Source organism: Thyridium curvatum, assembly GCF_004353045.1.
Source record: "Thyridium curvatum strain D216 chromosome Unknown NODE_87_length_172569_cov_81.238300, whole genome shotgun sequence".
Taxonomy (NCBI): domain Eukaryota; kingdom Fungi; phylum Ascomycota; class Sordariomycetes; order Thyridiales; family Thyridiaceae; genus Thyridium; species Thyridium curvatum.
The window spans coordinates 93543-107703 of NW_022156842.1; the positions used below are offsets into that span (position 1 = coordinate 93543).

At 54.2% G+C, this 14161-nt stretch overlaps 5 protein-coding genes across 5 annotated transcripts; 3 read left to right on the forward strand and 2 right to left on the reverse strand.

The window, feature by feature from the left end:
- Positions 1–1824: 1824 nt before the first annotated feature.
- Positions 1825–3302, forward strand: E0L32_010608 (uncharacterized protein; the record flags this gene model as incomplete). Its single annotated transcript, XM_031133245.1, has 5 exons — positions 1825–1986; positions 2053–2186; positions 2244–2479; positions 2533–2741; positions 2805–3302. The coding sequence occupies 5 exons, from the start codon at positions 1825–1827 to the stop codon at positions 3300–3302; spliced, it is 1239 nt and encodes a 412-aa protein (XP_030989423.1).
- Positions 3303–3715: 413 nt separating this feature from the next.
- On the forward strand, positions 3716–4555 carry E0L32_010609 (uncharacterized protein; the record flags this gene model as incomplete). The annotated part of the gene is made up of 3 exons (XM_031133246.1): positions 3716–4118; positions 4180–4293; positions 4347–4555. 3 exons carry the CDS (start codon positions 3716–3718, stop codon positions 4553–4555), a joined length of 726 nt encoding a protein of 241 aa, XP_030989424.1.
- Positions 4556–5778: 1223 nt separating this feature from the next.
- E0L32_010610 (uncharacterized protein) lies at positions 5779–7605 on the forward strand (the record flags this gene model as incomplete). The annotated part of the gene is made up of 4 exons (XM_031133247.1): positions 5779–6269; positions 6330–6420; positions 6498–7170; positions 7277–7605. The coding sequence occupies 4 exons, from the start codon at positions 5779–5781 to the stop codon at positions 7603–7605; spliced, it is 1584 nt and encodes a 527-aa protein (XP_030989425.1).
- A 383-nt stretch (positions 7606–7988) lies between these two features.
- Positions 7989–9348, reverse strand: E0L32_010611 (uncharacterized protein; the record flags this gene model as incomplete). Its single annotated transcript, XM_031133248.1, has 4 exons — positions 7989–8246; positions 8302–8394; positions 8464–8633; positions 9120–9348. 4 exons carry the CDS (start codon positions 9346–9348, stop codon positions 7989–7991), a joined length of 750 nt encoding a protein of 249 aa, XP_030989426.1.
- Positions 9349–11771: 2423 nt separating this feature from the next.
- On the reverse strand, positions 11772–12401 carry E0L32_010612 (uncharacterized protein; the record flags this gene model as incomplete). Its single annotated transcript, XM_031133249.1, has 1 exon — positions 11772–12401. The coding sequence occupies one exon, from the start codon at positions 12399–12401 to the stop codon at positions 11772–11774; it is 630 nt and encodes a 209-aa protein (XP_030989427.1).
- Positions 12402–14161: the final 1760 nt, after the last annotated feature.

Consider the following 14161-nt stretch of genomic DNA (forward strand, 5'->3'; position numbering starts at 1 on the left):
GACCCTTCAACCCCTGATCTCCCAGCCAGGGGCCACCACGCCGGCGTCACCCTCCTCGCCGCCCCCATCGCGTCCCGATACTCCGTGATTTCACTAATAGAGACTCGCCTATCATTGCATATTTCTTTGAAAACCACATTGCATCATGCCTAGTCCATGGTTTGATATCCAGACAAGGTCGGCGCACCCCCCGGCCTACCCACGTGACCAAGGCGATCTCACCAAGGGCTTCGATGACCTTGTCAAGGAACGCTTTGAATACATTTCATTCTTAAAGAGCCCAAGTTCGCGCTCGCTACGCTCGTCGAGCTGGCGGCCTGCCTCCTACTCCTACCAGCATGGCGAAGTGGTTCCAAGAGTACTGCAGGGTTATCCCACTCCCTGTGAGGAAACAGAACCACAAATGTCCCAGAACCTTTGCTTGAATGAAAGGAAGACCCCAAACCTCGCATATCATCAGGCCGCTAGGGATTTCCATCCTATTCCTTTACCGTGGACCGACAGTATCATGAAGACTCCGTCAGTGCGGCGGAAACCTCGAGCACCGTCACCGCCGCCAGCGCCACGAATCCCGAGGCTCAAAACACCAGACCTTGAGCCTCTCTCGTTAGATGCTCCCTTCTGTTCGTGCTGCGTTCGGGGGAGTGCCTCTCCAGAAGACAAAGAATACGCAAGAAGCCGTAAGAAGATGGATTCTCAGGGTAAGTGCGCTCCATCACTCAGAGAGGGAGATGACTCACATCAAAATAGTACAAGATGCGTTGGAGTATATGCAAGCGAGAAGACGAGAAGGACTTTCGATGAGCAAGACTTGATGCGCGAAAGTGTTACGAGTGCAAGCCCCTATCTCTACGTCTTGCATCTCCATCTCTCTGCGCTTTGAATTTGCGGAACACTATGAATATTTCTTTTCCTTTGGGCTTTTCTTTCCCTTGCTTTCCTTTCGTTCTATTCAACGGGCGTCTTGATATCTGGAATGGCTTTGGTGCAGGCTTAAGAAGCCCTCCGCTTTGTAGTGGGTTTGAATGAACATTGTGGTAGCGAATATTGGAGCTACCTAGTGTGTGTCAACCGGACCATGGAGGACAACGTCCAGGACTCTTCCAATTGGTAGGCCGATAATGGATCGACCACGAGGTGGAAGATGGTCCGGGGGAGGGACATGAGAGCAATCGGTACCAGATGGTGTCAATTCGGCATATGGTGGCAGGGCCTAGTCCTGAATACCATCGACGAGGGAAGACTTGCTGCTATGCACCAAGTAATTGAGCTACCCATGGGTTGGCTAATGGAATCGGCGTCGAAATATCCAGTGCATCAAATGTGTTCTCTCATGTCCGAGGCTGAGATTGTGACGCTGGAGGTGCAGGTTGTGCCTTCCTCCAAATTTTCAAGTCTGATGCCAAGCCTGAGAACAGAGCTATTATTCACACTCGAGATTCTGCGGGCTTTATCAAGAGAACCTCGGGAAAAGGTGAGACGACGCTGAGAAACACCCGACATCCATCTCACTTGAGAGCCTCACGGCGGTGTGTTTTCGTCCGTTCTCCGTTACCATCAGCCCAATCTGCCTCGACGCGTTCCCAGGAACCCAGCACTGTCCTCTCGCCTGCACCAAGGACGTCAAAGAAGCTCTCGTCGTCCTCGGAAATGTTGATCTTGCTTGCAATCCACTTCAAGGTCCTCACCTGGTTCTCACTTCTGTGACACGCACGCGCCTTCGCCTCAGATTCACTCGTGCTTGATTATCAAGACGCGGCCCGGGCAGCACGGAATCTCACCATATCAGGGCCTCCGGCGAACCTCACCATTTCGGGGTATACGATGGCCGTACCTCCGATGAAGAATGCGACCCCGTTCGCGACCGAGGCCTTCACACTTTTGGGGGTCGGTATCTGCGTGGTTGCGCTGCGCACATACTCCCGCATTGGTCAGGTTGGCATCCGCAAATTCCAGCCTGACGATTACCTCATGCTTGTCGCCGCGGTGAGCATTCGCAGTCCCTCCTGCATGTTTCGCCCACTGAGTAAAGGCTAACACACTTGGTCACAGTGTATTTATACAATCGAGACAACAATGGCCTACGAAGTGAGTGTTAAGTGGCACGGCATCGCCAACAACGCCATGACGGAGACACAAAGGGCGTGGCTGATCAGCGCCGAGGATGGATGGGAGTACCAGTCCAGGTATGTCATCAATATAATTAAGCACCCGCAAGACCCGAGAGCTGACTGTTATAAAAGAGTGTCGGGCTCAAAGCTCCAGGTTGCTTTGTGGCTCATTTACACACTGCTCCTCTGGATCCTCAAAGCGGCGATGTGTGTCTTCTACATCCGCCTGACCGATGGCCTGGACTACTCGCGGCGTATCAACTTTGGTTTCATCTTCATCATATGCAGCTGGATCACGGTGGTGTTTGTCATCCTGCTGGGGTGCTTTCCGCTTCATCAAAATTGGCAGATCTACCCCAATCCCGGCAGTAAGCTCGAGTTTTTCCTTGCTCTCCCAGGACCAAGGCTAACCACACTCTAGGGCACTGCCAGCCTGCCGAGTCGCGAGCCAATTTATTTGTCACGCTGACTCTCAACGTTCTCACGGACATCTACCTCATGACAATTCCTATACCGATGGTTTGGACCGCGAGGCTCCGGCCAGCGCGGAAGGCAGGGTTAATCCTGCTCTTTTCCGGAGGCTTGTTCGTCATGGGAGCTGGAGTCATGCGATGTGTCGAGATCATTTACGTATGTCCTTGGTTCATTCCGACCCGTAACCTGCATACCATGATCTGACCTTCGCTGTTATAGAACCCTGCCACAGACGCGCTCCAGACCTCCTCTTGGGGATGCAGGGAGACGTTTATCGCAATCGTCACGACGAACATGCCCATGGTAGTCCCGCTGTTGCGGAAATGGTTCGGGCCATACCTGACGAAATTGGGCATCCTGACGTCTCGGAGGGCCGGGACCTATCCCGAATCACCCAGACGCCCCCCTACAGGTCTGCCAGACCTCGAGCTGGGCAATCACACTTATGTGGTCCACGGCCGATGGGATGGCCAGCCAAGCCCTCGATTCCGAAGAAACACAGACGGAGAGTCGATCCAGGAGCCGGCCCAGGACACAACCGACGACTCGATCCAGGAGCAGTCGCCCCGCATGGACACTCCGCTTGGTGGGATTAGGAAGACCGTGACTTACAGGGTCGAGGATGAGGATATGCTACACGGAAGTGCCAGGAGGGGATCAGCGCTGGGAAATAGCACGTTCATCACTGCACAGCGAAGCTATTTCCAATTCGATTGATTGTTGGCTGTTGGCATTGTGACGCGTTGTTTTGCCTGGGTGGTTGCTACATTTGGGTCTTTGGGGGGGATACGGCGTTTCATTTGATTGCCAAGAAGAGGTTCAACGGCTTTGTACACAACTGAGAGCCCATGGTCACAAAGATAATGGCCAGAAAGGGAAGGCGAAAACTAACAAAAGGCTATTTTTGAGAGAAGAATTGAATGCAGATGAGAATTGAAACCTCTATACAATCGCACGTGCTGCAAAATTTTAGCAGCGCAGGTTGCAAAGTGAATCAGTGCTCCCTAACCTTTCAGCCTGGATTCACTTTCGACCCGATCCATCAGTAATTCCTTGGCGTTCCCTACAGCGACTACTTCCCCAATGAACCGCTTCATTATCTCACTTAAAGTTTGACTTGGCTCGCAGCCATGAAGGGTCTGGACAAGATGTTCTTTAGCCAGAGGTTGACCACAGCACCTCCATCTGAGCTGCCATCTTCAGCAACTCCAGTCAAAACCACCCGATCGGAGATGGCTAAGGACGCACCTGAACTCCTCGGCACGCCCTGTGCGCTCGCCGCTGAGCGCGCTAAGGAGCGCTCTCTCGTCATCAAGCGAAAGAATCCGGTCGTCACTGAGGCGGAGAAGGAGTACCCGAACAAAAAGTTGCATCAAGAGCGACTTCGGCATCCACAGCGCCAAGGACTCAAACGCCCGATGGAAATCACCCAGATTGGACTGAGAGTCTCCGCCAAGTTGCGTGAGAAGAGGGACCCTCTCCAGCGCCACGAACGCAAGTCCCAGGCTCGCAAGGCCCGGGCCTGCAAGGCATGTACTCCCAGGGCAAGGTGTGCAGCCCCCTCGACCGTTCAAGGCTAACCGGGCTCCCACAGGTCCGGGACCCCGACATCGAGAAGCCCATCCTCCAGCAGGGGATCAAGATGCCGTGGAGACTCATCCTCAGCAGCATCTTGCTGAGTGTCTACATCTCCTATTGGAACGCGAAGGTATACCGAGTCCCGAACACGCTAGCTTTGTGGCAATGTCACTAATAATGAAGGCATGAAACAGATCTGGACTCTCTCCACACTGCGAGCGTCGGCCACAAAGACACGCCACTGGTTCGCCCAGCACCGAGAGGAGATTTCCTTCATCAGCCTGATCGAGGCCTCAGTGACTATCCCCTTCCTGATCGCCGCCGTCGCGTTCTACTGCTACGTCCTCAACTACCACTGGGCTGCGTACGACTGGGTCTGGGAAAAAATATGATGCGGTTTTGGGTTGGTAGTTCGAGGCGGAGAAACTGCAAATGAGGCGGAGAAAACTGCGAGAAGGGGGTCTAGACTGACATGGATCTGTCTCCGAGACCTCCTCTCGGGATACCTACCGTACGATCTCACTCGACGACAGGTGGAGCGCTAAGAATGCCCAGAACACCCTTGCTCCCATGCAACTTTCACACGCGAGTATGCCCGTGCCGATCCAACTCCCGGGGCGTGGGGCCTCGTTTGTGTTCTCTTAAGTGCTGTGGCATCAGCTCCAGTTTTTGTTGCCATGAGCGTCATGCGTTCAAGTATTGAAAGTACGTCTCTTACGCCTCCTCGTGGTAACTGAGCTGATGCCACAGCTTTTGGAAGGAGAGAGGCCACAGTCAATTTCTTATCTTGTATTTCTCTTGAGTGAGGTTGGACGGGTCTGTCTCGTAGGCACACATTGCCAGCAATGGGATAGGCTTGGATGGGATCGAGGAACCTCGGATATTGATTTGCTTCCTAACTGGACCAAGGGATGGTATCAATAGAGTTTAGCGTAGTCATGAACGAAAGGTTGAATTCGTCAAGGCATCATGAGCTGAGAGCACCAAAAGGGGGGCCGATGTTCGCTTTCCCTTTCCCCATGCGGCCATGCCGACCGACTCCCGATGCCGACATTCTACCGACCCGGTTCCCACACGCCGACCGGCATCGTTCCCACTTTCCTGTGCCACCGGGACCCCAAGTTTACCCCAGAAAGCGTCAAGCGTCTGCCGTCTTGGGGTTATTCCCACATTGCCAAGGGTCGTTGTCGATGCTGTGATGAGCCTCCAGCCGCGCAAGCTCGAGTGCAGCCAGTGATCGTTGTGGTTAGTGTGCGCAACAGGACAGGCGAAAGCTTGTTTGAGTAAGCCTGCGCACTCAGCGAGTCAATAGCCTCACACCATTTGCTCTGGTGCGCGCGTGATCCGAATGGGTTAGCAGCGCCGGTCTGCTCTGCGCTACCGTTGCGCGATCCTCCATTCCGTGGTGTGGGGATGAGAGCAGTGTTCCGACCGAGGGCCTGGGGAATTCCGGGGTTTCTCCCGACCTTGACCTCCATCTATAAAGGCTGTCTGACCTCCTTGCCGATTCTCGAAGACCATCGCGGAGATCCTACCTGGCGACTTCATTGAACTCCCCTATTTCCATCCTTTTGAGTTACGCCGTCGAGGCCCCAAGCCCATCACGCTATCCACAATGGCAGATAAGGAAACTTTCGACCTCGTCGAGGATGCCCCCGGGGTCCACAACGTCCAGACAGGCAAAATGGAGCAGGATGCTGCCGCCAGAGGTACGCAGAGAGAGACAGAGCTCACCGTCCTCGCTGCCTTGAAGTACTACAAGAAGGCCGTGATGTGGTCGCTCGCCATCTCCATGGCCACCATCATGGAGTCGTACGACCTCATCCTCATCAACTCCTTCTTCGCCCACCCGCAGTTCCAAAAGAAGTTTGGCCAGCCCCTGAACAACGGAACTGGAGGCTACACTCTCAGCACGCAGTGGCAGATTGGCCTCTCCATGGCCGGTCTCGTCGGCCTGATCCCCGGCGTCTTTGCCAACGGAATCCTCGTCGACCGCTACGGGTACCGCAAGGTCATGGCTGCGTCCCACATCTTCCTCATCGGTGCCATCTTTGGCACCTTCTTTGCCTCTTCAGCGGCGGTGCTAACTGTCGGAGTCATCCTCATGTATGCCCCCGTGTGATTCATCGTCTCCTATTGAGCTCCTACTGATCAAGAGTGGACCAGTTCCCTGCCCTGTGGCGTCTTTGCTGCTGCCACTCCCGGATATGCCGCCGAGGTCTGCCCCATGGCCCTCCGAGGATACCTTACTACTTATGTTTGTGGCCCTAGCAATATCGCCAATGCTTACCCGCATCTGAGAGACTCGTGCTGACCTTTTCTCACCCCTTGCAGGTCAACCTGTGCTGGGTCATGGGTCACCTCATCGGAGCAGGTGTCCTCATTGCGAAGCTCAAAGACCCGACCGAATGGTCCTACCGACTTCCCTTTGCCATCCAGTGGATCTGGCCCCCCTTCCTCGCCGTGGCCTGCTGGTTCGCCCCCGAGTCGCCGTGGTGGCTCGTCCGCCAGAACAGGCTCGAGGATGCCCGCAAAACCATGGACCGCATCCTGGACGCTCCGGAGGGCACCCTCAACAAGGACGATATCATCGCCATGATGGACCACACCATCCAGACCGAGAGGGCCATGGAGATCGGCGGGTCCTACCTCGACTGCTTCCGCGGCACCAACCTGCGCCGCACCGAGATCGCCATGATCAGCTGGGGCTGCCAGATCCTGCCGGGCTTCGCCATCCAGAACTACTCGACCTACTTCTTCACCATGGCCGGCCTGTCGTCCAACGACTCGTTCAAGATGACGCTCGGCAACTACAGCATCGCCTTCACCGGCACCGTGCTCTCGTGGTTCATCCAGACCCGCTTCGGGCGGCGGCAGATCTACCTGGCGGGCCTGACAGCGATGCTGCCGCTCATGGCGACGGTGGGCTTCCTCGACCTTGCGCCGCCGAGCGCAAGCATCCGATGGGCCCAGTCCGGCCTCTTGCTGACGTGGTTCTTCTGCTACGGTACGTCCCTACCTGAATACCAACCACTTCCACTCCCCTCCCCCCCAATCTTGTTCCAAGAGAATTAGACCTGGAGTGCTGACGGAACTCCTAACCCGACATACAGGCAGTACCATCGGACCGATCCCATTTGCCATAGCCGCCGAGGTGGGCGCGTCTCGGCTGCGCACCAAGACCATCTCACTGGGGAGAAACACGTACTACTTCCTGAGCGTCGTCAACACGGTCGTGGCGCCTTACATGCTCAACCCCACGGCGGGCAACCTCAAGGGCAAGGCGGCGTTCCCGGCCTTCGGGCTGACGGTGATCCTTCTCGTGTGGACCTTCTTCAGGCTGCCAGAGACCAAGGGTCTTACTCCGGAGACGCTCGATCACTTGTTCCACCAGAGAGTGCCGGCTCGGAAGTTCAAGGAAGAGGCCAAGCACTTCCAGTAAAGAAAGTGTGTGTGGTGTGTGTGTGTGTGTGTATTATGTGTGTGCAGCAGTCTCAGTGCGATCCCAGTATGAACTTTAGCATGGTCACTGCAAGGAGGAAGCTCAATGGCCCAGTATGATATCGCAACAAGGATAGAAATCGAATCAAGTTCTGCATTGACAGTGTACTACCTCTTGTCCACTTCCTTGTAATTCCCTTCCCACAATCGGTTTTCGCCCAAAGACTGCAATTGACAGGCGTTAGCCTTGATTCCGCAGTGAGACGAGATTGCATGGCTTACCTTGATGACAGCTCGGTAGCTTGACCGGATCGAGCATGGTGTTTCATGAGCTCGAAGTCACTTACGAAGCTCCCTAGTCACTGGTCGCACCGCTCGCGGAAATCAACCGCTGCGAAACATGTTGCAGATCAGATAGCACAGGACCATGAATGCAAGGACGAGGATGCCGAAAGTTCCGGTAAGAACGAAGACGACCTGGTCTGAGGATCTGAGAAAGTCGCCAATGACATCCCTAAGACAAGCCATCGTGTGATTCGCGGCATAAAGACCGTGATGCGCGAGACGCTCGGAGGAGCTGTTAGCGGCCATGGCCCAGGGGCTCGTCTGCTGCGCGATGAGGGCGTTGCCGTTGCCGTTGTCCTATTTGTAGGAAGTTAGGTGTCTTACTGGACGACCACCAACTTTGGGAACATACCTGCTCGTCGGCAACAACCGACATCTGACGGGGGCGTGCAAGGCTGCGAGCCATCTCGGCGGGACGGCCGGAGGACTGCGGAGGAGCGGGATCCTGGGTTCCAGTAAGCATTAGCTACAGGGTCTTGAGAAATGGCTTTGAGAGAAATGTGAGGTTCTGTACCGCTGGCTCGTCGTGGTCCTCAACCATGGTGCGGCGGATCGAATTGCGAGGCATGGTAGTGACCAGCTTGGCTGCAGGATGAGGATGAAGAATGGTTACCTGCTGGTGGTGTGTCTGGAATGGTAAAGATTGGATAGGGACGAAACCGAACAGCGAGCTTTGGACTTTATCTGAAAAAGAAAAACCTCAGAAAAAGGAAAAGCCAGGTGAAAGTCAGTAGGAAGTAAGTGATACTGATTTCAAAGTCGCGCTTAGGCACCATACACTGTTTATGTACCCCCTAAAATTCGCGTTTGCTGTGGATTCAAGTCATATCGTCAAATTGATCGAGGTACACCTCTCCTATTTATTACGACTTGTTTAAGTGACATCCAGCATCAGAGACGACCAAGTAATCCTCCCATCTGACCCCAAAGTAATCCATGCTTGTCTGCATTTTCCCGTTCGAAATTCCTGTCCCTTCCTGGCTACCTATTCCACAACCTTGCGGAGCCTCATCAGTACCACAGAGGAGTTCCGCAAATGTCGATGTCGGAAGTCGTTTCATCCTTCAGCCAAGAATGCAGGTCCTGCCAGATGTCGTAGTCAGCATACATTCGCCCTTCAGAGAATATTGAAGGCTACAAACAATTTCTGTTCGAGTCAACGAATGGCACCCGTCAACGCGTGAACATAGCGAGCCAGCAGTGCGATCAGGACCACCAGGGCGACCAAGAGTAGCATGTGGAGCAGGCGCAGCACTGCAACCCGACTGTTGGAGGCGCCAATGAGAGATCCGACGTATCGAATCGGATTCTGGATAGTCCTGGCCCTGTTCCGGAGGACTGCCGCTGGCTGGCCCTGAGCCTCAGGCTTGGGACGGCGTTTGAATGTCTTGCGAACCATGGTGTTGAGTCTAAAGTTCACGATGACTTGAGAGGGAACGAGAGGGTCGAACTTGTCTTGCGTAGTTGCTAAAACACTGAAAAGAATGACAGTTTCTGTTGGTTGTTGCTATGCGTTCTTGGGGTTAGAATTTGCCTACGTAAATACATTGACGAGAAAGCAACCACTCAGTTTCCACTTTGCTCTTCAGTTCCCTTTCACATGCACTCGCACTTTACCCCGCAACTAGTTGTTTAATTTCACTCTCCTTTTCCTATATTTCTTCACCTTTTCGTTATCTCTCTCTCGATCTTTCTTTTCTTTTGCGGTCCAAATATCAAATCACTCCCTGCCTGATTTGGGCCCCCTCAAAGTATTTAAACAACCTTTCCCACCCAGCTTGCCCTCCAACCTTTTCCTCTTCCAACATCACAACTGGATCCGGCCTCTCTCGATCTCACCATCCACCACTGCCCTCTTTCTTTCTCCTCTCCTCAGATTAGCACATTCATTCTTGTCTTTTGCTAGATTTCATCCACACCAAACTCTTCTACTTCGCATTCCTTCCCGTCCCTTGAACCCCGCTCGGGTTGTCACCCAAAAGCCTCGGGTTCAGGCCAACAGCCCATAGTCAAGTCAATTTCTCTGCCATCTCAACCTGCTCTCACCACACATTTCACTTTTCCTTTTGATCCTATTTCACTTTGCCCCTCACTCGTCAAGCTGGCCCAAGCTTTCCCTTTTTCATTTTTTGCTTCGCACAATAATTTCCCTCTACTCTTGCATCCCTAATTTCCCCTCTTCGCCGCCAACTTTCCCACCAACTTCTCCATCTTTTGTCTCACCAACCATTTTCCATCAACCTTTTCAACAGCCCGCCTCCCTCACCACTACCCTTCCCATATCTTTCTTCATCCTCCCTCCCTCCCTTTCATCATTTTGATGTGGCCACAGCAGCATATCAGCACCGGCTCAAATATATTTTCGGTAAGTCCGTCCGCCCCATGGCGCCCCAGGGTCCACCCATTCCGTCGCTTTCTTTGTGCCTTCGTCCTTCGGAGAGGCACTCCACAACGGTCCAGCCGGGCGTGGGATCAAGTCAGGTCAGACCATGCGCCTGGGTTGGTGGAAGTGACGTTGGGCTTTTGGGAGCCTACCGATCCACCGTGCAATCGATGCAGTCAGACTACCATTGGGTGGGCTGGCGCTCAGGGAGGTTACGCCGAACCCCGACCTCGTTCGCCGTATCTGCGGTCATAGTGAATGCGGTGAGCTTCTGGCCCGCACTTCCGGACACTTCTGGATCGTAGTGAATGCGGTGAGCCTCTGGCCCGCACACTCCTACGCACCTTTGGGTCATGACCGCCTGGCCATCCTCCATGTGGCGTGCTCTTTGAGCCCATCTGGGTGGTGGCCACGTCTTGCTCGTGCCGTGCTTTCTTCGACCCAGCCCTCAATAGGCCCATGCGTCGATATGGTGAGCCTTAGGCCCATATCTCGTCATGGTGAGCTTGTGAGCCCTGAAGCCGAAAAAGCCCACAGCAGTCATGGCACCGTCCTGGCTCCCGCGCCCCAATGGACCACGTGGAACTGCCTTGCGCTCCTGAAGGTCGATGATGATACTCGGCCTATCCCATGGGTAGCCGACTGTCTAGACTCTGATGGGCAGCCGCTTGACAACGGCACACTGATCTAAGGCATCTTGACGGATGTGGGTGGGCAAGACTTACCAGTAAGCATGCTTGCTGACCTGGGAAAGATGTAATTATCTAGGAACGACTGCGAGCATTCCGATGGCCCACACCAGCGAGCGACGAAGATATTCCCGGTCCTGCAACTCAGCCGACAACCACGAGCAGCGCTAGTCGCAGGGAAGGATGGGGATGTGTCACACATGGAGGAGGATACCTGTATATTACAATGCATCACACAACTATATTGGCTTTGGGAGGGCATGTTGGCAGACCAAGTGTGAAGAACCGGAGTTACTCTTTGCCAGATTTTCCCATAGAAATATATGTCTTTTTGACGTGTTGGACGAAATACAAGGACGCAGGTTTGCTTCGCAAAACTGTCTACCGTCTCGAGTTTCATTCTCGTTGGCTTTGTGGTTCATGATGTTTCACCTGCCTGATGCAACCTTCTTGAACATTCAAATCGCACAACTTTTGAAGCCCGGAGATGGGATATGCAAGAATATTATGTCTGAAGCTGAAAAGCCTATGGCGTAAAACATGCAGGGAAATGCAAGGCTAGCCTTTCTCCCTTTTCCATTCGCTATGCTATCGTAAAGTCACAAACGCTTCCGGTGCGACCGATACAACAAGCCCCATTTCAAGGGAATTCCGGCCGACTCATCTTCCTTGCCTGTTCCTCCAGGGTACTCGTGAGTTCCAGCTCACCGAAAAAGTGTCCCATCGAGAGCGGGTGACAATTTTCTTCAACTAGACCAGCACCCGAAACACATTAGCAGAAAGGAAACAGAAGGAGCGAAGAAGGGGAAGGGAAAACCCGTGGGAGAGCCCACCCATGCAGAACATGAAGCGGACGATGCCGTCATCGTCTTCGTCGGGCTTGAACCCCCAGCACTCCGTCTCTTCCTCCACATCGTTGATTAGGCTGTCGTCTGCCATGAGCGTGAGGAACGTGCGCAGGCGGCCGCCGGGGCTCCAGTCGAGCTGGCGGACCGGCCCGTCGGACTGCGCGACGAGGACCACCGTCTCGTCCTGCGAGACCAGGACGACCTTGACCCCGGGTCCCACCCATTCGAGGTATGCTGGCGAGGGGTCGTTCTCCAGATGCTCGTAGTAGTTCCGCAGGATGTCGCGGCACAGCTGCCGGGTGATGCAGTTGTTTGGGCGCTCTTCCCGGCCCGGCCTCTGCTCCTCGGGCCATTTCTGGTGCTCAAAGTCTACCTCGGGATACACTGTTGCTGGAATATTTGCTGGTGGGGCTTGGTTCGCTGCGACGGTCCTCGCCTTCGTCGGTGATGTATTCGGCGGTAATGAATCCGGCTGCGTTTGTTTCGACTGTGATTCATCCGGGTGCAATTGGTTCGAGGTGCGGGCGCTCATTGTGGCCTGCTTCTCTCGGACATCGGCCAGTCGCTCTTTCAAGTATTCTTCCGCTGGTGGGCGCTCTGCTGCTTGTGGTCGATCTAGCCCTTTGTTCCTTCAACCTGGTCGAGGAGTGCTTCAGCCGTGCTGCCATGCAAAGCGACTTGGTTGGGCGAAAGAACTGCTGTCTTGTAGCAATGCGTGCCAGAAATATAGTTGCGAAAGCCTGATGCAGCCAAAACCGGCTTCGGAATGCATGGATGGCGTGTCTGAGCTCCATTGAAAGGCCGTTCAGGGCATGAGATCGCACAATTAGTGAAAGAGCAGCATGGCTCTTGCAAGTTCCATCGCAGCACCGTCTGAAAATGCATCGCAACTGACTCCGGGACGCAGTCAACGGGACATGGCAACCTCGATACGCGTTGGACGTGCTCACTTTCCTCGAGAAGTGAGAATGATGAACTTTGGTTTGTCTCTCTGGCTTGGCTTGACTGGTGAAGATGTTCCTAGTAGCTTTCCTTCAACCGTTTGACGCGACGCGCACCGTGCTATGCCCAGATGAGGATCGTAAAATCGGGTACCACCTACCGCTGAATACTTCCCTGGGTTATTGTTGCTCTACTACTAAAGGCTGATGTCAAGCATTTGCAAAGTTCAGCAATCATGTTGGCAAGTAGACTGGCATGCCAAGGGCTGGCCAACTTTCCTTCATCCAAGAGGCAAGAGAACATCACGGGATCCATCTCGACATGACTCAAAGAGGCAGAGTAGAACTGCGGAACAGACAGTTGACCGTCACACAAGCCCTTGTGTAACAGATGGCGGCATTCCACTGTTGCGGCGGGTGTGAGTGGAGCTGCGTCTAAGGTGCAGCAGTGATCTGACTGTGCATGATATTTCGTGTACAAGGCTCTGCTTAACCTGATCCGGATCTGACATGGACGGGCTATTTTTCTGAGCGCTTGACAGGGGTTCTTCATTGGCCACCCAGACTCATCCGGTCGCCGACTAATTCTGTCATAGCTTTGTCATTTTGCCATGGATCAGACTAGTCGAAATGGCCTGCAGACCTGGGCAGAGGCATTCCAAATCGAGGCCCCCCTCCCCCATATGATCATGATGGTCATATATGCAGGGGTCGCTGAGAGGCGCGCGTTCTTAACTGACGAAACTTATGATATCCGAGCTACAGGTGCTCTTTTTCCATAAATACAGCACCTATTCGAATCCACCGATAGCCGCCGGGGCTTGCTTATTTGTCATGAGGCCCCTTGCCGCGCCGTTCCAAATGGTCCAAATCAGAAAGATGATGGATGCGGGCAGTCGCGGCAAAATTAGCCGGGGATGGCAGGCAGTGCTGGAATCGTGGGATGGGCCTGGTCTGACTGGGGTGCCTCTTGGAGAGTCTGCCTGCAAGCATCTCGATTTCCCTGGAGCCGAGCTCCTGGGCAGGTCGATGAACCCGCCCCAATTGCTGCTTGGACTGCCTTGCTTCCCCGTCCCGCCTGCGCCCACTCACCTTCTTCAGCTTGCAAGGGTCGACTACGTTCTTAATTTGACGGCCATTGATCGCTCTGACTGCTCGACCTTCCCTAAAAGGACGCTGTGTCTGCCTTGGGGTGCATCATGTCGCGACCGACGGAACTTGCCTTGTCGTCATCCCCTAGACGCCTTCGGGCCCGAAGCAGTAGTTAATTCCAGATCCTTCGACTGCATACTTATGGAAGGCAAGGAAGCTCTTACGAGGTCGCCGCCGTCGTGTGATCCATCTCTGCCAT